Raw genomic sequence first — 20,464 nt, forward strand, 5'->3', positions numbered from 1 at the left:
ACACTCTTGTCTCACTATCAACTCCTAATTCTTAACAGAATACATTCTACTGAATCATTCTGATTTGCTCATTCTCATGTGTGCGGTCCACAACCAACTTCTACAAAAAATTTGAGTCATCGAAGACCTCTACAGGTTTTCCCAATTTGTTTCGGATAATCCGCGATGAATAATCATCCCCTCACCTTCAAGAGGCCTCCACGTTAGAAATTCAGGACCCCATCAATAACTGTCACTACAACGTGAAAGGTAGACGAACCAGCGAACCGCCTTAGGCACACGCACCTTCAATAAACAGGGACGCAATCTGCATATTATTTTCCAAAACATACGGCACCAACCCCCAGCACCCCCAAACTTTATCCTCCGCTCCTCCGCTCCTGTCGCTCGGCGTATATCGAATTTTAAACGATTCCGATTTGACGGGACGTCAAAACCATCGGTGGCACTAACTTTCAGCTGCAGCGTACACGTCGTCGATGCACACGGGACCCAAACACACGTGTGCCGTTCTGGACATGTGTACCTGGCAATTAACGTCGAAAGAATAATAACCGACCTCGGAATATTATCCTTCCGACAATATTTGCTTTCCCAGGATGGAAATTTATGATCGATATTTCGACAGCTCATTACAGATCACCCTGATCAAGTTGGGGCAACGAAAATGTTGGTTATTATTTGAAGATACCAACACCTGGTATTCTACTGGTATTCACTATCACTAATAGTTGAGGAGCCCAAGAGGAAAATTCGGGATTTACTGGAGCGTGTCAGAGTAATATAAGGGGAGATACCTTGGACCCTGTAAAGTCCCTCTACCAAAAATTAGACCTGTATAAAGGGGAATTGTCTAGGACAGTCTGTCAGAATAGTGAAAAAGCGTATCAGATTAAGATATATGTGGTTAATTACATGTTGAAAAGTATATATTCTCTTACCTGGCAATTTAAGCGTGACGAAAATGTGTGGAAGGGCGTCAAACTTGCAAAAAAAAACGTCACTTGTACATTCTCGAGCGCGGTGGCTTTTTTTCTTATTTTTAAGCTAACGAATCAAGAATGACGGAAAAAATATAGGGCCTGTTCCGATATTGCTGGTTTTACTGGCTCGCAATCGAATAACAATAGAACTCGAACGACTGGGCCAATAGGCATCGTCTCTGAAATACTGACAGTACTGTTCAGGAATATCGGAACAGACGGATAATCTGACAGTTTCAGCAAGCCGAAACTTTAAAAATTGGTCATAAAGTTCACAAAAATCAGTTTTTTTGAATCATCTCCTCTCCTCAGCTTCAAATTGTTTTCGCATTCATAATAAAAGTTGTAGGGCATAATATTTTCTACAAATTATGTTGGAAGCAATTTTTTCTACATTTGAACGTTTTCGAGATATATGGCGATGAATGTACATTAGACTGGGTTCCTACATTGACCTTGGCTTTTCGCATGTGTGGCTAAGCTCCTCGCCCTTATGGGCCTCTAACTCGAAAATGGTTAAGAGTATGTAAAATTGTTTCAGACAAAAGTTGTATAGAATTTTATTATATGAAACTTTCATAATGAATACAAAAACGATCAGAGGTACAGGAGGAGAGATGTTTAAAAAAATGCCTTCTAATCACCTTCAAACTGTGAGATTAAGAAAAACTCCCTGATTAGTGTCAGATTAATGGGTCAAAACGTCTGCAACACCGAGACTATCTGTATGAAAATCTGACACGCTCGAGTATGTACAACTGTGACCTTGCGTCACATCCGAATTGTCTGTCTCTTGAAATATAGCTTCCTTTGGGTCCAATTAACATATTCTCTAAAAATCTGACACGCTCGAATAATTTTTTTTTACCATTTTCAACTCTTCCTTACGGCCAGCCCCACCACGCAAACTGTCAGATTAACATGAATTTATTATCAGAGACACGTAGGGCATATACAGTATCTCAATCTGACACGCTCGAGTATGTGTACACCTGACAATTTTTTTTTCATCTTTGAAAACCTGCAGAAGCTTTCCCCACCTCTAAAAGTGCATACATCAATGAACTTTTTTCTCTTTCTACCAACTATTCTTCTAAATCCACTAGGTCTCCACGACCCCCGAGTAAATCCCGATTCAGCATCGTCGGCTCCCCAACTATAAGGGTAGTTTTCAAGGGGCGAATTACCCATTTCTGGGCCTATTTTGTTGTTGAGTTTTGGATTATTTTTTTCATTATTTATATTAATGATTTCATACAGAATTCACAATGTTACACAAATGAAGTGAATACAGTAAATTATGCAGATGACTCAAACCTCCTAATGATCCTTGTGGCCAGAGCTGAGGCAGCTGCTTGAGGATGTATTCCTGCAAGCTGAGATGTGGTTCGACCGAAATAACCTCATTTTGAATAAAATTAAAACAGGTATTGTACTGTTTCATCCTGTAAATTCTGGAATACAACCACCAGAGAGTATCTCGTTACAAAATCAACAATACGCAGTATCAAGATGTGTTAAATTCCTTGGCCTCCATGTAGATGAAGAACTGAGCTGGCACTCACACATACAGTAACTTTGTAATAAGGCTAGTTCTTCAGTTTATGCTCTAAGGATTCTCTCAAGGTATGTTGACTCCACAACACTAAGAACTGCATATTATGGAACAATTGAGAATTGAGTCACAGCTTAGATTCGGAATAACCTTTTACGGCAGTGGTAATGTTTCATCTCTATTTGTCCTGCAGAAAAAGGCACTCAGAATAATGTGTAAACTGAGTTATAGGGAATCATGTCGCGGTTATTTCAGACGAAAAGGAATCTTGACGATCTATGGGATATATATTCAGGAATGCCTCCTATTTTTTCATAAGAACCAAGAATTGTTCAGCAAGTATAGGACCCTTAAGAAAAGATATAATACAAGAACCTCATCATATAACCTTCCTAAATATAGATTGACGACAAGTCAAAATCAAATGCAATACAGATGCCTAAAACTTTTCAATAGTCTACCTGGGGTAATACAGAGGGAAAACAACTTCAACTTGTTCAAGAAGAAGATTTTCAAGCTTCTACTGAGTCTGAAACCTTACTGTCTTGATGATTTCATGAATTAAAACTGCTTATTTGACACTATTTCATTTCATTTGGTATCAGTATTTATTATTGTAACCATTGATTTGAAATAAAGACTGTTTGTTGTTGTTGTTGTTGTTATTTATCAAGAGGACCCTATTTTCACGAAACATATGCAAAGAATACTATAGCATAGCCTCTTGTTCTTGTGCCCTGGTACCGAAATAAGGCTTTCGAAAGTATATTTTCAGAAATCCTAATCATAATATTGTGCCAACAATAAGAATGATGCCATATTGATTCAATTATCTTTGAATTCGGTTTTTCAGCTTCTCAGGCTACCCCTCGAATCTCTTGTTGCAATAATTTTTCGGCCCGAGAATTATGTACGTCCTAATCGATACTAATCTCCTCTTGTGCACAGTCCACAATCCCGTGTCCCCCTTTCGGCCTGCTCGTTTTCACCCTGATTTATCTATTTGCGGGCCGCACTTTCCGGATTTCGATTTACAACATCAGGACATCAGGGATTGGATTGCTCTCGCCACTCTAAATTAAGTTTGCATCGTATTCGTATCGTATATTGTCGTTTCATTATACCGCGTGTTCGTGGCGGGGGGTCCTAATAAGGATTTAATGAAAAGAAATGTCCCCCCCACGACCCCTCGATGATTACTCGTAAGTGGATTAGAAGACAAGTCCTGAATGACAACGGGGAAAATGACTTCAATCGTCAATGATGATGGCGCATGCTGTGCAGGGTACGATCAAATCGACAAATTCCTTCAGAAATAAATTTTACATAGTCCTTTATTCCCAACAACGAACAAGCCAAAAAGGCTTCCTATTTTGAACTACGTTGACGGACGTTGAAAAGTTATTCCTGATAGAAAAATCCTAAACCGGTGCCGGTGTGGGAGCAGATGCAGCTGCCTTTTACAGCATTCACTTACGAGTTGTCAGCTGTCAAATGTTGAAAATTCGGTTACTCAAAAATTGCACAGGATCGATTCTATCCCACTAACGGAAACTCTAGGAAATCTTAGCTCAAAAGGCTAGATATCAACCAAAAAGTGAAAAATTGGTCAACCCATAGTGTTCCTAAGGTTGAGGTACCTAGGAAGCTACCTGTGATCGACGAGACCTTCAATAAACAATGAAACCTTCCATTCAGATAAGCCACTCGAATATAAAAGGCGTTAATTAAGCAGAGAATTCATCTGAAAACATTGTACTTTATGTAGATAGATACATACTTACCACCGTTACTTTTGAGTCGTATCTTTCAGTCGTTGAAAGGAAGATGCTGTGTCCTTTCTCCAGTCGATATCCAGGAGGTACCTTCTCTCGAGGATACACCGCGCAATCTGGTTTAAGATGGGAATCATACGCCACGAAGTTTATTTCCCTACGAACGGTGGAATCGAACGGTGGTTTGAATAGGGAATAAGGCTTCAGATTTTTCTCGATCAGTTCCTCAGTGAAACCCTTCGGAAGGTATAGGTCAGGATCTGGAAGATCAACAGATGATGTACAACAAATGTCGGCAAACGTTGGGGATGAAATATTTTAAAATAATCTATTATTAAGCTATTCACCTAGAAATTGTCGGTGAAGCTAGTGTGAAATTCAACATCTTAGATGTGATAACCATGGACAGTGGCTTTGCAAGAGAATTGTCGGGAATTTTTTGAGCAAATCCTAGAAAATTCACCCTACTCACCGTAGGATTCCTTTTTCCTCTTCTTGAACCTTCCATCGGTGAATGTAAAGGGAATTTCCTTAACCGAAGGTGAGACTTTATAGCCCATCGGCGTCATAGTATCATAAATTGCGTGGAAAGCTTCTTCGCGTTCCTTCAGCTGTTCGAATCTTGGTTTTCTTGCGATAAATGGCTTTACAACTGTCGTAACAGGTGGCTTGTAGGTGAAACACGAAGTTTTTTCGTATTGGTTCGGTGCAGGGTAATTCTGAAAAGAAACAGGGTATTCCATGGGCATTCCATCATCAATTGGGCAGAACTTTCATGGCAGCAACTGAATTGTTGAGCTAATCGATCCTTTTATTATACAGGGTGTCTGTAAACAATTGCGAAGGACTTAGGGAGATGATTCCTCGATGAAAATGAGCAGGGGTAGTTCCTTCAAATTTTTTTCGAAATCGACCTCCCTTTTAAGATACAGCATTTGGAAGGCGATGATGAGTTGACAGTTTTTTACTGGTTCTAAAGAACACTGAGTCATAAATTTATAAATAATATGAAGCATCAAGTAGATGTTACTCACATAATTTTTTTAGATCTCATAACTATAGTATTAGGGGTTGAAAATAACAACCCTTTATGATTTTCCTTCAAAAATTGTTTTCGTGGGATAGATTTTCTAAAAATAAAATTCTCTTATGGTTTCCCATTCAATTCTGGAGAAAAAAGTCTGTCTCAAAATTTCGATACAGTCGATACTTTTCTCGGAATAAATAAAAACTTACAAGCAGTATACGAAGGTCTATGAGGCAGAGAGTTGATGCATGTAAATATTTTAGCGGGATGTAGTCATTCTATGGAACACTTATACGATGAAATGGAATGAACAGTGTTTAGAACTGCTCGTAAGTTTTTATTTATTCCGAGAAAAATATCGACTGCATCGAAATTTCGCAAGAGACTTTTTTTCTCCAGAACTGAATGGGAAACCACAAGACAATTTCATTTTCCGAAAATCTATCCCAATAAAACAATTTTTGAATGAAAATCATGAGGGGTTGTTATTTTAAACCCCTAATGATACAATTTTGAAATCTAAAAAAATTGTGTGAGTAACATCTACTTATTCTATACTATGTATAGTTTTATGACTCAGTGTTTTTTAGAACCCGTAAAAAATTGTCACCTCGTCATCGCCTTCCAAAGGCTGTATCTTGGAAGGGAGGTCGATTTCGATAGAAAATTATAGGAACTACCCCTGCTCATTTTCATCGAGCAATTATCTCCCTAAGTCCTTCGAATTTGTTTAGTCACCCTGTATATGAATTTGGATCCTATAGTCTAGACTCTAGAGGTTTGTTCCCAATTGAACGAAGGCTTATAACATTCTAATGATTCCCAAGTAATCGTAACGAAAGTAATGCCATTCTAGAATTGTCTATTAAGAGAATGAGTCAGGAATTGTGGTGCTTTAAGAATAATTAACAATCAAGTATTCAAATAAGCATCCCCCAATTTTATCGACGTCTATAGCTTTTGCCCGCAGTAGTTCAACGGAATTTTGTATTTTGAGAAAGAGATACAAACTTTACGTTTCTAGAACCTTCTGTATCAACGCGTATCCTATAAAAGTTTCATAAGCTGCATTTATAGAGCTCAAAATACGTGTGTTAACAGTTTTTTCACTGCATTAGTTGCTCAGCTTGTGACTAGGTGATTTCAGCGTCTTCGTAGAGTGTTTCGATCTTCGTACTCTACAATCTACCAGTGCCAGCCATTCTTTGGTAAAAAATAATGACAGAAACAAGGACGATTCAACGTGCATGGCCTAGAACAATGGGGTATTTTCCTAAAACTCAAAAAAAGAATTAAAAATTATTTTTGGAAACCATTTTCCATTGGTTAGTCACCACATAAAAGGTTCCACTCAAAATTCAGTAGGAAAAAAAATATAGCCTTTGAAAAAAAATACGTGAGAGCTTGTGACGTAGAATGCCTTTACTAGAGTCTAGTAATTTTTGTGAATTCGACAACATCGGAACTGATCAAGAGGATATTATATAGAACTTGGAACATAAATGCATTTATGTATTTATGTTCCAAGATACAGAATTATATCTTCCTGAAACCGATGACAGTTTCTGACATTGTTTTAAACGTTCTTGTCAGATTGTTATAACTTGTGGAAATGGAGTCGAATTTTTCAAAAGCAAGCAGCGAAAATTTACCACCTGTAAACTTTTTCATATTGATGACTTTAGGAACCTATAAAATATATCAGCAATGCCTTCTTTCATCAACAATAACAGCCCAAGGAAGATCGAATATTAACTGACAATAAACAACCATAGACTCAATAATATATTATCAAGTCTATGGAGATCAGAAAACATTGATGAGAGTCATTGATGGCAATACACAACCATAGACGCAATAATATATGGAGATCAGAAAATTGGATGAGAAAAATTGATGAGTGTTCCAACGATGCCGGATTTTAAAAGTGACGTAGAATGTTTCTGGGAGAATGCCTCCGCGATGTGAATTTCCGTAATTAAAAACAGGCTAAATACAACTGTTAAAATAGAAAAAAAATACTTTTCCATATATTTGAGATATGAGGATTTCGTTGATATATATTTTGAAATTTAGGAAAATACCCCATTACCCACCCGACCTAAGCCGCATCGCCGGCCGAGCTCGGTGAAAAGGAAGCGGGCTTCATTAATTCCGAGGCAGATCGCGTGGGCGTCTCAAGAGGATATTTTCGTTTGCCCAATTTCTAGTGTGAGAGGAGCGGGCCGGAGATAAGGAATCCGCAAATTGCCGCTAGTTCCACTAATTGGAACGAATCCATCCGGACCGAGTATTTATTATGCACGTTTGGAGGAGTAGAAAAAGGAAGGTACGAATCGAAGACGGGTTTATTCTCTCGGTGGTCTTGTGGGACGGGGGAAATTGATCTATGGCGGGATGCGCTTGTTGCTTTTTTTCAATCCCGAACTCGGGGTGATTGTGGGAAGATGCAGCCCAGATGTCTGCCGCGGACCACATTTATACGTCATTGTCCGCGGTTTGTCTTGGAATAATTGGAAATGCAGATTCGAATATTTTGGCATACGGTCACGAGAACAAGGATTCTACCATCGAATTTTTACCGAGCCTCCTCATTAAAGTCAGGTCATCACAGAAATCCAGTTAATCCATAGAAACAAAACCGGACATCTGAAAATTCAGTTCGAATTGATCCCATATTTTTTGGATAGAACATCACAATCTTCACTTGTGCCGAAGATATCGAACTGAATATCTCAAAATGCATCTCAATGGAGGGGTTGCTAACCTTGTGCATATTCGACCAAACACGTACTTTTTTTAGATTCTATCTGTGCCTTTGGGTAGCCTTAATCGTTTAACAATTCTTGGCAGGCTATCAAAATCAAACCCAAGTGGTGATACAAAATGAACGCCCAATTGTACAGTTCAAGTTCAAGCTGAGTTTGAGCCCCGATCCACTTTGACAACTGCGCAGAATTTTGACAAGTTGATCTAGGTACAATGTTGAGCTTTTTTCTCAGATTTTTTTTGGTTCTCACTCAGAATTGTTCACAATCTGTTCAAAGTATACTTCATTCAACTTTATTTTAGCAGTCGGTTGGCCATGGAAATTTGACACATTTCACTCTGTATAGTACGAAAATGTGTGGTTATGAAGCTTGTCAAAACATTTTTGGGTTTTAAATCAACGCTATGTTGCCCGTTCTACGTAAAAGTTTCTGTTATTACGTATTTCATCACAATGACGAATCTCTTCGGAAAATATCTGACGAACATAATTGAAGTTTATACAAACTGATTGAAGGCATACCAAATCCAGTTATTTGCATGGAAAATACAAGAGATCAGTATAATATCATAATATGCACTAGCTTGGGGAGAGTTAATGTTCGTTATCTTCTTTGGCTTACATCATTTGTAGATTTCAAAAATATTAACCCGAAGATGAAATGCATATGATGCAGGGGTAGGGAATGGGTATCTCCCGAAGGAATTAACAGATAATTACAAGAATGTTAAATTTTTCAATAAAAATCATCTTGCATCAATATAAGTAAAAGGAGTTGAAGGAAGTTTCAAGTTAAGGTGCAATTTCACCGTTGAACAAAAATTTCACATGAATAAACAGTAACAGGGCAATTTGCGCGTATTTGTGGCTATTCATCTTAACACATTGATGTAATTATAATAATTAGGTATTTATTATTACCTTAAGACATTGTATAGGATAAGTCAAATGAAAAACAGAAAAATCCATCTTAGGGAACTCATTCTCCGATGACATTTATCGAAAATCTTGTAGTTAACTTTTCGCATTAATTCACTCAAACATAAAATTCTGAAATGCCACCACTTTTTTGGGTCTCCCAATAGAAGGAAATTCTTTGTCATACTCTTCATTCACAATCTTTCTGATTGTGGAAATATTCAGCTGAAATATAAGTCGTTTAGATTCAGATGAAACATTATATATATAAATTCTCTTACATTGAATATGTTCGCTACCGTCTGACGTATTGTGGATTTTAGAATATCAGGGTATAACTATTTGAATGAGCGGACCTGAATTCTAAATAGCACTTCCTGAAACCCTGTCTCTTTTTTCAATCAACGGCATTTTCGAATTTTCGTAATAAAAATTGATATTAGTTGTGGCAACGGCGTTATGACATTAACGACATTTCATGAGTGCCAACCTAACTTCGTTCTAGTTACAAAAACTTGAGAAAATTATTTCATGGCCAACCGACTGCTAAAATAAATTTGAATGAAGTATAGTTGAACAGATATATGTATTGTATTTTCAAGTTAAGTTTTGACATTATTTGATAGTTTTTTTCCATTTTTTCTTGTTTTCCCATTATTTGATCATCATATTCGACAAATTCCTTTTTTGCAAATAGGGTGAGCCTTCGACTAGTACAAATATTTCATCTGTAGATTTTGAGGTCAAAGGAAACACTTTTTTCCTTCACCATTTATTCCGAATCGCCTCGGTTTAAAAGATACAGGCTCTTGAAAAATCATAAAAAAATGTTATTTTTGGTTCTTTCTCCCAAACGGTTTCATCGAATGAAATGAATTTCGGAATATAGTTTTTTATTTGCTTGACGAATCTTTTTCGAACACAAGATATCACCCATGACCATTACGTACCTTAAAAATGCCAAAAATTCAAAGGATCCAACTCTTGAAACTAAGATTGACGCTATCTAATGAATATTTGAACGTTCAGAAAAATAAAAGTATTATTCTTTATATTTTCTCCTACAATGAGCCTTTTTCGAGTAATTTGATGTTCCAAAATTAAAAACTATCTGTGAAATTCGAAAAATTGTGTACTTTGGCTGAATACAACTCTGTTTGAAAGACCCATAGATGTGTAGGAGGGTCGCAGATTTAGCTAGTTATTCTGAAGGTAATTTTGTTTTTCCAGGGGTAACACAGCTCATTATGAAAACTTAAAATAGCCATATCTTTTATCAGGGCCGAATCAGAAAACATCGTATAGGAAAAAAGTGTTTCCTTTGACCTCAAGAATCTACTGTTAAAATATTTGTACGAGTCTTCGACTCGTACAAATCCAGTACATCCAGTACATCCAGTACATACGGGAAATTTTCGGAAGAATCTAAAAATGGATCCATTATAAATCAAAATTGCTTTTTATCTCCCGAATATTTTCACCCATTTCCCATCAGAATTGAACTTTCTCTTTTCGTTTTACCTGTCGCTGAGCCATGGACATTTGCTGTTCGGTATATCTAGGTAGATACGAAAATCGTTTTGCCATCTCCCGGTACTCCTCCTCAACATCGTCGCGTCGACACGTAGATACCTTCCGAACGTCGTAGGCAGCTGGTCCGGGGCCCTCTTTGATTTTGTACGTCGTCCTCGCAGAGGTTTGACGGGACCATCTGCAACCGCTGTAGGGATCCTCGTTCACGCAGGAGGACTGGAAACAGAAATTTAGGGTGCGAAGGACAATCTGTTGAGCAGTTGGACGACAGAGGGCGTCACATGTTCAAGAAAAATTCAAAAAGTCCTTATTGTTACCCTCCATAGGGCAGGATCCGATGAACTTACCACACGGATATAATACGTCGAGGGTCCTACTTCTTTCTGCCTTCGAGGGACGATATTTTTGATTATACTTCCATTCTCGCCTATTTTATATCCATAGGCATCCCTTTTCGTTGGTATAGAGGGTGAGCTACCCAAGGAACTGTACGGTACGTTGCAGAGATAAATTCTGCCTTTACCAGGTGGTGGTATATTGGATGGTTGTTTCCGCTTTCCTGGTAGCTTCGGATCATATGTGCCAGGTGGAGGCACATCCGAATGCTTGTATACGAACCGTTTAGCTTTGTTCCTCAAGGAATGACCCCCCTACAAAAAATTAAATGTAAAATTTGGGTGCACTCTGGCTTCGAAAACATTTCCGTAGAAACGTTAAATACGTTTGAGTTGTCAGTAATTAGTTGCGGGTATCGGTAGTCCCAAGGGATAATGATTTTGTTTAAATCTTTGGTGACTCTCCCCAAGCGCTGCTTTTATCAGTATAACAGGGTTCTACCACAACCGTCTACTTTAAAACGCTGTGGTTCTACAAACATCCACCGTGATATCCGTCTACCTAAAGACAGGTGGCGTACTCTGCCGTTATAGGACTCGAAAGAACCCCTCCAATTGTTTGATATGGGCATCCCAACAGAGTTTTAAATATTCAAAAAGCCTCCGGAAAGATGAAAGCCATTTCAATATCATTGATGGGGATGATAAATTATAGAATACAATGAAAGAAGCATCTTTAACAATGAATTGCAGGTCTAAATGGTGAGCTTAGCTGTTTAGCCAAAGAGCCAAATGCTAAACCAGAGAGTTACTTTTTGGTTCAGCATTTCTTGAAGCTTGATATTTTTTTACGTACCACAATATTCTTAGTCGACCTAGCATCATAAAGAGCGTCGGTATACTTCACATGTGCAAAGGTATTTTTTCTTTCAGAAGTAGCTCCAAATGGCACTACATTCACTGAAACACAAAAAGGAAGAATGACAAGCTTGTATTGTCGCTTTCGTATTTGGTAAAATCTGCCACACCAAACAAACTGAGAAAACGTTTTCGAAAATTAGGAATAAACGAAAGATTCAAACGAAAGGATTACTACAGAGTATATATTTTCTGGATATAACGTCCAAATAAGCTCTCCGTCATTTCACTCGAAAATATTTGCAGACACCACATCGATTTTTCATCGACGAACCAAAAGGACATGAAGCTATTCAACATTACTTTTTTGAGAATGGTATCGATAAAAATTGCATTTCTTCATTCGAATGAAATATCTTAGATTAGGTTTTCCCTCAAGAAAAAAGTGAAACTTCGGTTTTCAACGGGTGATTTACCCAAAGATAAACACCACTAAAATAATAATATTAATATCTTTGGATTTACCTCTTTGTAGCTGAAAACAATCATCAAGGATATAAGTGAAAGGACCAACTTCAGGGGGTGTAGGGGTAGGTTTTTGGATTCCAAATCGTGGAGAATTATTATACATAGCGGAAAAAAAATCACAAAAAAACCAACAAAATAACAAAACCTGTCACGTTGTCGATATTTATTTTTGATTACGTCAGTATTTGAAGGTTGAACGAACCTTATATTTCTACATCTTCTTTTTCTTTATCTTTGCTTACCACTACCCTGATTTTTCACAACTTCTGCCTTGGGAGTTGTAGTTCGCAACTATAATGTATACAGTGACACCACCTACAATCCCCATTTGGATAGATACAAATTGAAAATTATCTCTACTCTCCACTTGTTGGCCAATTTCAAATTAGTTGCAGTAAATCTTATTAACGATATAATTGATGTAATCTAGAAGACAATAGTCCTAATTTAGGTCAGTACATTGAATTTATAGGTCAGTCAGATAGATATCTTGCTCAGAAGAAGAATTAGCAAAATGTTGGTGATATTTTTCTTCCTCTTTTCCCTTGTTGGATGTGAAAAACACGAATGCCTGATGAATGCCTGTGAGGGTTTGAGAGAGGCTAAATTCTTCGCTGAAGAATTTGGTTATGAGCTGATGGAGAACATGACAAACAATCTTCTTCATAACTTAGAAAGGAGAATACGATCACTAGAACAACCAGGTATTTTAGCATATTATTATTATGTAAGGATTGGTACGTATTCAATTTATGCTGAAATCATGTGGCTTTTTATTTTTTCTGAATGAAAAACATATTTTTCCACTCGAGAGATGAGAATGTCAACTGGAACCAATTCTGGCTACAATCACAGCATCTCATATTGATAGCTACTCATAATGGACACATTGGTTTTCATGAAAAGTAAACATGAAAATACTGTTTTGAATGTCATCGGCGGTTAATCTTCAAAAGATCATATCAGAAAAACTCGTAGGAAAAGAGATAATTTTTACAAGATAAGGAGGACATTTTCATAATTATTTCAACTCAAAATACGCGGAACTACCATGGATTCTGAGATAAGAAAGGGTCTTTTTTGGGGGGAAAGCATGGCCCCCCAAGCAAAAATTAAAAAAGTGGTCCCCAAAGTTTGTCACGAGAATCTGCGATCAAATTTTGTCGCATTAATATCGGAAAATCTGTATACAGATGCGCAGCAAGAGTATTCGAGGAAAAATCTCTCATTGTAAGATCGATTATTCAGAAAAAAGGACCCAAATAACATTTAAAGAGTGCTTTAAATGATTTTGCAGTATGGGTTATCTCCAGAGATGACAATAGATGGCTCGAATGCTCCAAAGGACCTTGCACATGTTTACCAGAGACAAAATCCATTAGCTGCTGGCAGCAGAATATACCATCCTTACCTTCAGAGCAGATAATTCCACACGATGCTTCAGTTATGTGGGTACTTCTTCGAAAAAAACTCACAAAAAGTTTCAACTCCATTCTATTTCTAGAGATCTCGGCATGAACAAACTTACCACAATAAACAAAGATGCGTTCAAGCACCTTTTGTTTTTAACAGAATTGGATCTGTTCGACAACGAATTGGACTATTTGCCAGAGTCGATTTTCGATGAACTCGAAGATCTGAAATACCTGTAAGTAGAATACTTCGAGGAATGTGTCCAAATATGGAATTCCTATGCCTTAAATTGGGGGTCTACCTTCAATTTTTTTCAGAATTTAGTTTTTGCTATTTTCGTATTCAACCTAATCTTAAAGTTTAAAATCACAGCATTTCCTTTTGTTTTTTACAGGCGTTTGCACAAAAACTTCTTGCTCGATTTCCACAAGAACATATTCTGGGGTTTGAGAAACATCAAAACGTTGGATATTTCCTTCAATCGACTCAAAAGTATGCCAGAAGATATTTTCGCTGTCTGTCAAGATGTCATCATGTTGCATTTATCTGGTAACAGACTGAAGACACTTCCAGAACTACTGTTCAGTAACTTGAAATATTTGGAGGATTTGGATATAAGTAACAATGAACTACAGTCAATACCTGCAGGTATTTTTAGAGATTTGAGTTCTTTGACCAGACTGAACTTAGCTGAAAATCAACTGAAGGATTTGGATGAGGGTAAACTGTTTTTTTCCATGATAAATATTGGTTAACCTATATTTATGCATATCAGAAATTATTTATATTTCACATCAATGAATATAAATAATTTTGGTGAAGCAAAAAAAAGTAAAACATTATAACACTGATGTCCAGAAACAGACGAAAAAAATTATACATATAATATGTTGTCATTTTATTTCCGCAGGTATTCTAGATACTTTATCCAATTTGGAATATTTGAACTTGAGGAAAAACCGAATTTCTCACATTTCCAGAAGATTTTTTGGTAACATGCACAATCTTAAAATTCTTCAACTTGCATCGAATAGAATAGCGAAGGTGAGTATAAATATCTTCGATCATAGTTCTATGTGGAGAATATACTCCAATAATGTTTTCTTCAAGCTCGATCTAGATACTTTCCAAGATCTCACAGAACTTGTAGAATTGAATTTGGGTCAGAATTACATACTAGATATACCGGAGGGGTTATTTCTTCAAAATAGCAAAATGTTAAAACTGATTCTTTACTCGAATTCTCTAGTCGAGTTAGGAGAGAAGGCTCTGATGGGATTGGACAATCTTTCCGCATTACTGATAAACAACAATCTTCTAGAAAACATTCATCCTGACGTTTTCTTGTACGCACCCAATGTCCAAAAGTTGTAAGTTTCATTATAGTAATTACTCAAAAAAAGGGATTATCGCCATGTTGTTGTAGGCATTTAGATAGCAACAAATTCCGCTTCCTGCAACCTAATACTCTAGATCCCCTGAAAAACATAACTTCAATCAAGATGACAAAGAACCAGTGGCATTGTGATTGTCATATTCTGTATCTCGCGTTGTGAGTAGTTACAAGAAAGTTTTTCATTATGAGAATTGAGAAAACGGAAGATGTTATTTTGGATTTCAGGTGGGTTTCTGATAATAACAATAAGCTTTGGGATTCTCAGCCAACTTGTAGAGGACCTGGCGATCTTGGTGGTAAACTCCTGAAGAATATGAGGTTCCAGCATCTTTGCGAGGGTCAGTGGGCTAGCATGATAAACTTAGCACCAAGGATTCCAGTGAAATATATCGCGGGCAAGGCTGGAGAAAACTACGAATCTGGTGTCATGCCGAAGGAACATAGTGAAAAACTATAAATATGTACCTTTGTAGATTCACTGTATGAGGTTCTCGATTCTGTACGAATAAAAAAGTTGGAGTATATGTATGTGATTTTTTCGGTAGTTTTTTACATGTTTTTAATTCCTTTAAAGATGTTAAATTTTCAATCGGTCGTTGCGCACCTAGGCGTTGACAAAGTGAGAACTTCGTGGCATCTCATTCCAACTCTCAGAGCGGAGATAGGGGAGTGAATTGACGTCGTTAGAATGAATGAGTTATGTTGCTCTGACGATGTCAAATGAGACCAAAGCCATGGTCAATATTTACTCTTTCTCGATGAAATTGTATTTCTGTTAATACTTAGAGTGATGGAAGTTTGTCAGTTCAATTTAGCTCCAAGCAGTAGTTGATTCAATATCAGAGGTTTTTATAAAGGTGAATCAATTTCGATTCTAATTGAAACAAATCATATTCAAAACTTTTCCGACAGAATGGAGCATATAAATAAAATTCTGTTCTAACCACGATCAGAACGAGAAGATCACATATGCAAAACACAAAGATATTGAACAGAAATGAAATTAGGATACTATTTTGGGGAAGCACACAACCTCTATCATATCTCGAATGCGACCTACTTATCTATTCGATATAATCATATTAATGAACAATGAAATCGATTTATTTCAGAGAGATTAAACGGATAACAAGCTATCTCGAAGGTGGTTTCTGTGAGGTGTAATGAAAAATTGTGGATAAAATGCATTTCTTATGTGTAGCAAGTGTTCTTTTATTGATTCATGCTAATCAAGCTCTAGGTAAACCCTTGATGTAGCTCAGTTTGACAGTTTTGAAAGACTATGATGATTTGATTATTTTTTATTCATTCGAAATCCTTCAACAGGAAAGTCCACACTTCATCATTACGAATATTCACATTCTTCTGAGTCAGATTCAAATTTTTCATCGCATCAAATCTGGCGGTTATTACAAATTACTCTTATTATTCCACAATTTATTGATATTTCATGATATTTTCATTACTGTAGATTAAATGGTAGCTTTATTCTAGATGACAATCTTGATGGAAACTGCTACGTCGAAAATATAACTGATAATGATTGGAACACTAGTTTGGACTTGCCCGATCCTATCAAAGACAACGATACGCACAAAGTAATTTTTAGTGAAACCTATAAAAACATAGAAAGTGAGTTTGATATCAATTACATGTTTCTTACCTATTCATCCTTCATGATTCTCTATTAATTGGCAATTCAAGAATTTCCTATAAAGCATATTATCTAAGCGCTCAATCTCAATTCCCCATATATTTTTTTAAATCTTTGTCCATAAAATACGTAGAGACTGATTTAAATTTTCTCGATAATAGGACATGGACCATGTTACAACTACTTCTGTATCAAACTGGATAAGGAGAAAAAATTGTTCACAATTACTCCGTCATCTAATTTTTCACAAATAGACCGCACAAACCATGTAGTGAATGGTAATAGTGTTAGAATAGTTTCAACAATTGGTGTGACTTGCGCTGATGGGAAAGAAAGAACCCTGGTAATTTGGGGAAAATTCAATTAATTTATTCAGGGATTGTTTCTCACAGTTCTTTTTTTTCAGACATTTGCCATAACTGTAATTGATATAAACGATTATGACCCGGTATTCCTAAAGAATAGTTATACTTATACTATGCCAATGCCGATGTCACCAAAGAACAGCATCACAAACTTCGGGGATGAAATAATAGTACAAGATTTCGATTTTTCCAATCAGAATATAATTTTCACTTCGGATTTCGGAAGCGAACTCACGTATGAAACGTCATATGTGCAGAATTATTCCTACAAATTGCAATTAGAGTTCAATGGAGTGGAAAAGCTAACAGCAGATCGGACCTTTCAACTTACAGCAACAGTGAGTTTAGTTCTTTTTGCTCAAAACCCATTTGGACTGTGGAAAATGAAGGAGAAAATCTTCGGTTAATATTTTGTACCTAAAAAAATCTCCATTTTCTCGTTGAAAAATAATTCGTTTGTCCATTTATATTTTAAATTATATTCGTTTTTCTTCACCTAATTGAATCCTACAGGATACCGGGGATCCCCCTCGGCACAGTACTGTTCCGGTCACATTCAAAATTGACGAAAAGTTGAGTGAACCTCCTTCTTTTACTCAGCCCTCGTATTTTTACGATTATATTCTGGAGAATACAACCCTAGTGGCAAGAAATGGACAAAGCACCAAGTTGGCAGGCTCCAGAAGTGGACTACAATGTGATATTCCAGAAGATGGTACGTAATTTTCTTTTCAAAAGGATAAAAAAAGTTGTTTCGAATAATATGAGGAATAAACAGTTTCTTCTGACTGAAGCCTGAGTAAACCACCACATTGATATTTTGTATATTGCAGCATACTCTTCCTTTTTCAATATCGCTTTGAATGGGGAAGAAGTGGATCTAACCATAAAAACACCCTTCAGCAAGGAAATAATAGCAGAAGGAATTGTCCGAATAACTGTAGAATGCTATGTTTCGAAAGATGTAGGGGTCAGTGAAGCCGATGTCATTATAATATTTCCCAAGAGTACCACTGAAGAAGTGAAATTTTTGACAAAAAAATATACGGCTCACTATGAAATTAATGGTGCCAATCATGAGATAAAGATGACAGATACTATTGAACTGACTGAGTCGGATGCTGATGTCGATATAAAAATAGGTAAATTTCAACTCTTTGGAAATTTCAACTGAAAAAATATTTCACTCCAATTTTAGAGAATGAACTAGATGAATACTTCGAAATGGAAGTTATTAGTGGTGGTTGGACCTTGGCAAAGAAAAATAATTTAGATGAGAAAATGTTGAAGAATACAGAAATCAACATTATCATAACATTATCGAAGAAAGCTGATGGTTCATTTCTCGATGATGCTTTTATAACATTGTTTTTGCCGAATGGAGAGGAAGGTGTTGACTTTACCCAATCCTTCTTCACTGGAAATTATACATTTGATGATGACGCTAAAGGCGCCATGCCAACTATCACTATACCACTGAATAATAAAGATTTTGACTTCGTTGATTGTAAACTAGAAGACAGTAAGTAGTTATGGAAAGAATTAGAATAAGTAATCGTCTTTGCCCTACACTTTGCTTTCTTCTCAACGACTAGAACCGAAATTATCAGATAAATATCTTTATTTCAGGCGAATATAGTGAATATTTCAATGCAATTTGCGATGAGTCAGGTAATGTAGAATTGAATTTAGTCAAAAGCATACCTAAGGATCTGTTACAAAGGGAAACAGTTCCTCTCTCTTTGTATGTGGATTTGAAATTAGGTGAAATTCAGAGAAGAATAAAGACTGCAATTTTCTTGACTTTATCATATGAAGGAAGCGATCCAACTTCGTCAACCACAGACAAATCAACAACGACAACGCCCACTGGATCAACAACTGAAACCACACCAAAAACCGATACAGGTAACTCTCAATTTCGATTTATTTTTTCAAATAGGGAACGTTTGTAATTGAACACAAAAAATAATGAAACACCCCTGAAATTTTACCAGTTTCAATGATAAACAGATTTCAAGAAAATGAATAAGTTCGTCGTTAATTCATAAATGTTCTTTATACTCAAAAGATACGGTGAATTTTCCGGGAAATGTATGTATATTTTGTTTCGGAAATGAATACTTTTCAATTAATCCTCTCTAACCCTCATCCCACTCTTTCTAACATGTCGAATGACCAAGTTAGACATTGTTATCTCTTGTGCTACTCCCTTCTGTGTATTATACATACTTGTAAGATGTCAGGATGTAACATATAATCTGAACTCTTATGGCCTCTGTTGTTCTCGGACAATAAATGTATATTATTATAACTTCAAAATAATAATTTTCCAGACGACTGCAGTCACACAGGATGGATCATAACCACAATTGTGCTCCTCATCATTCTTATTGCCTATGTAATCCTCACTGTTATCTATTATTTTAAGAGGATGAGGTAATTATTCCTATATTTTTTGGTTTTTGTATTATATTTCGAGATCCTCTTAATGAATATTGAATATTATGTCCAGCGAATGAGTATTGAAGCAAATAAATTCAAATTGGAAACCTGACTTTAAATACGTTCATATTATACCTTAAACCCACCTAAGACTAAAGACGTATTTTTTCGATACGACTTTTTAGTGTAGAAACTACATCTTAGCAGATATTCATTGATACAAAGGTTAAACGCACTCTTTATATATGATACATAGTACGTACTTTTCAGGAACAGAACTGAAACTGACTTTTCAGAAGACTTTTCAGAACCCGTTAGAAGAAAAACCGTACAGATGGTTGAACAACGTCCGTCTAAAAGGACATCTGGGTGAGTTGTTTCATCTATTTCAAACTCATGAGTATATTTAGGCTAAAATACTCATCTTTTTTCTTAAAGAAAATTCAAGGACGTTTCAACCAGAAGACCAACTGGTTTCATCAGGTATAATCCCGACCAAGACAGGAATTCTGTAGATTCAGACTATGGGGATGCCCAAAAAGAGGTGAATAACAACACTCATGCGAACAGATTCTTGGACCAACCAGAAGAGACGTCCAGAAAAAATTCTGATGTTGATGACAGTGATAAGAGAAGTATAGGATTCGCAATACCTCCACCAATGCCAGAACCCCTCACTCTAAACGATGAACTGAAGAGGGCTGTTGAAGAAAGGGGAAACAGATATTGATATTGGCATTTCGTCCTGTGATTTTACTTTAGCTGAATAAAATATTGTGAGCTTATTATAAGTATATGGAATAACAATTTTTTTGATTTGGTGAAATTGAAATTAACTCAGTTTTGTTAAGTACATGACTTGAATTATAGAAAAAAGATATAGATGGGACTCAGTGATCTAGATGATTT

At 36.4% G+C, this 20,464-nt stretch overlaps 3 protein-coding genes across 3 annotated transcripts in view; 2 read left to right on the forward strand and 1 right to left on the reverse strand.

Moving 5' to 3' along the window:
- The window catches only part of LOC123312320 (sperm-tail PG-rich repeat-containing protein 2-like), a 41,191-nt gene extending 28,725 nt beyond the window's left edge, over positions 1-12,466 (reverse strand). Inside the window, exons 1-6 of the mRNA XM_044896686.1 lie at positions 12,280-12,466; positions 11,753-11,856; positions 10,909-11,211; positions 10,550-10,777; positions 4,786-5,032; positions 4,323-4,573 (exon numbers count right to left, since the gene is read on the reverse strand). Coding sequence (XP_044752621.1) covers positions 4,323-4,573; positions 4,786-5,032; positions 10,550-10,777; positions 10,909-11,211; positions 11,753-11,856; positions 12,280-12,385 — 1,239 coding nt within the window. The 5' untranslated portion in view covers positions 12,386-12,466. The remainder of the gene's footprint in view (positions 1-4,322; positions 4,574-4,785; positions 5,033-10,549; positions 10,778-10,908; positions 11,212-11,752; positions 11,857-12,279) is intronic.
- A 116-nt stretch (positions 12,467-12,582) lies between these two features.
- On the forward strand, positions 12,583-15,613 carry LOC123312321 (carboxypeptidase N subunit 2-like). The gene is made up of 8 exons (XM_044896687.1): positions 12,583-12,986; positions 13,580-13,730; positions 13,787-13,930; positions 14,090-14,415; positions 14,606-14,739; positions 14,806-15,065; positions 15,122-15,247; positions 15,317-15,613. Exons 1-8 carry the CDS (start codon positions 12,797-12,799, stop codon positions 15,546-15,548), a joined length of 1,563 nt encoding a protein of 520 aa, XP_044752622.1. The 5' UTR covers positions 12,583-12,796; the 3' UTR covers positions 15,549-15,613.
- A 576-nt stretch (positions 15,614-16,189) lies between these two features.
- On the forward strand, positions 16,190-20,359 carry LOC123311486. Its single transcript, XM_044895501.1, has 11 exons — positions 16,190-16,331; positions 16,586-16,723; positions 16,907-17,088; positions 17,152-17,448; positions 17,624-17,825; positions 17,944-18,252; positions 18,309-18,632; positions 18,740-19,018; positions 19,447-19,549; positions 19,826-19,924; positions 19,994-20,359. Exons 1-11 carry the CDS (start codon positions 16,274-16,276, stop codon positions 20,283-20,285), a joined length of 2,283 nt encoding a protein of 760 aa, XP_044751436.1. The 5' UTR covers positions 16,190-16,273; the 3' UTR covers positions 20,286-20,359.
- Positions 20,360-20,464: the final 105 nt, after the last annotated feature.

Source organism: Coccinella septempunctata, chromosome 4 (genome assembly GCF_907165205.1).
Source record: "Coccinella septempunctata chromosome 4, icCocSept1.1, whole genome shotgun sequence".
NCBI lineage: Eukaryota > Metazoa > Arthropoda > Insecta > Coleoptera > Coccinellidae > Coccinella > Coccinella septempunctata.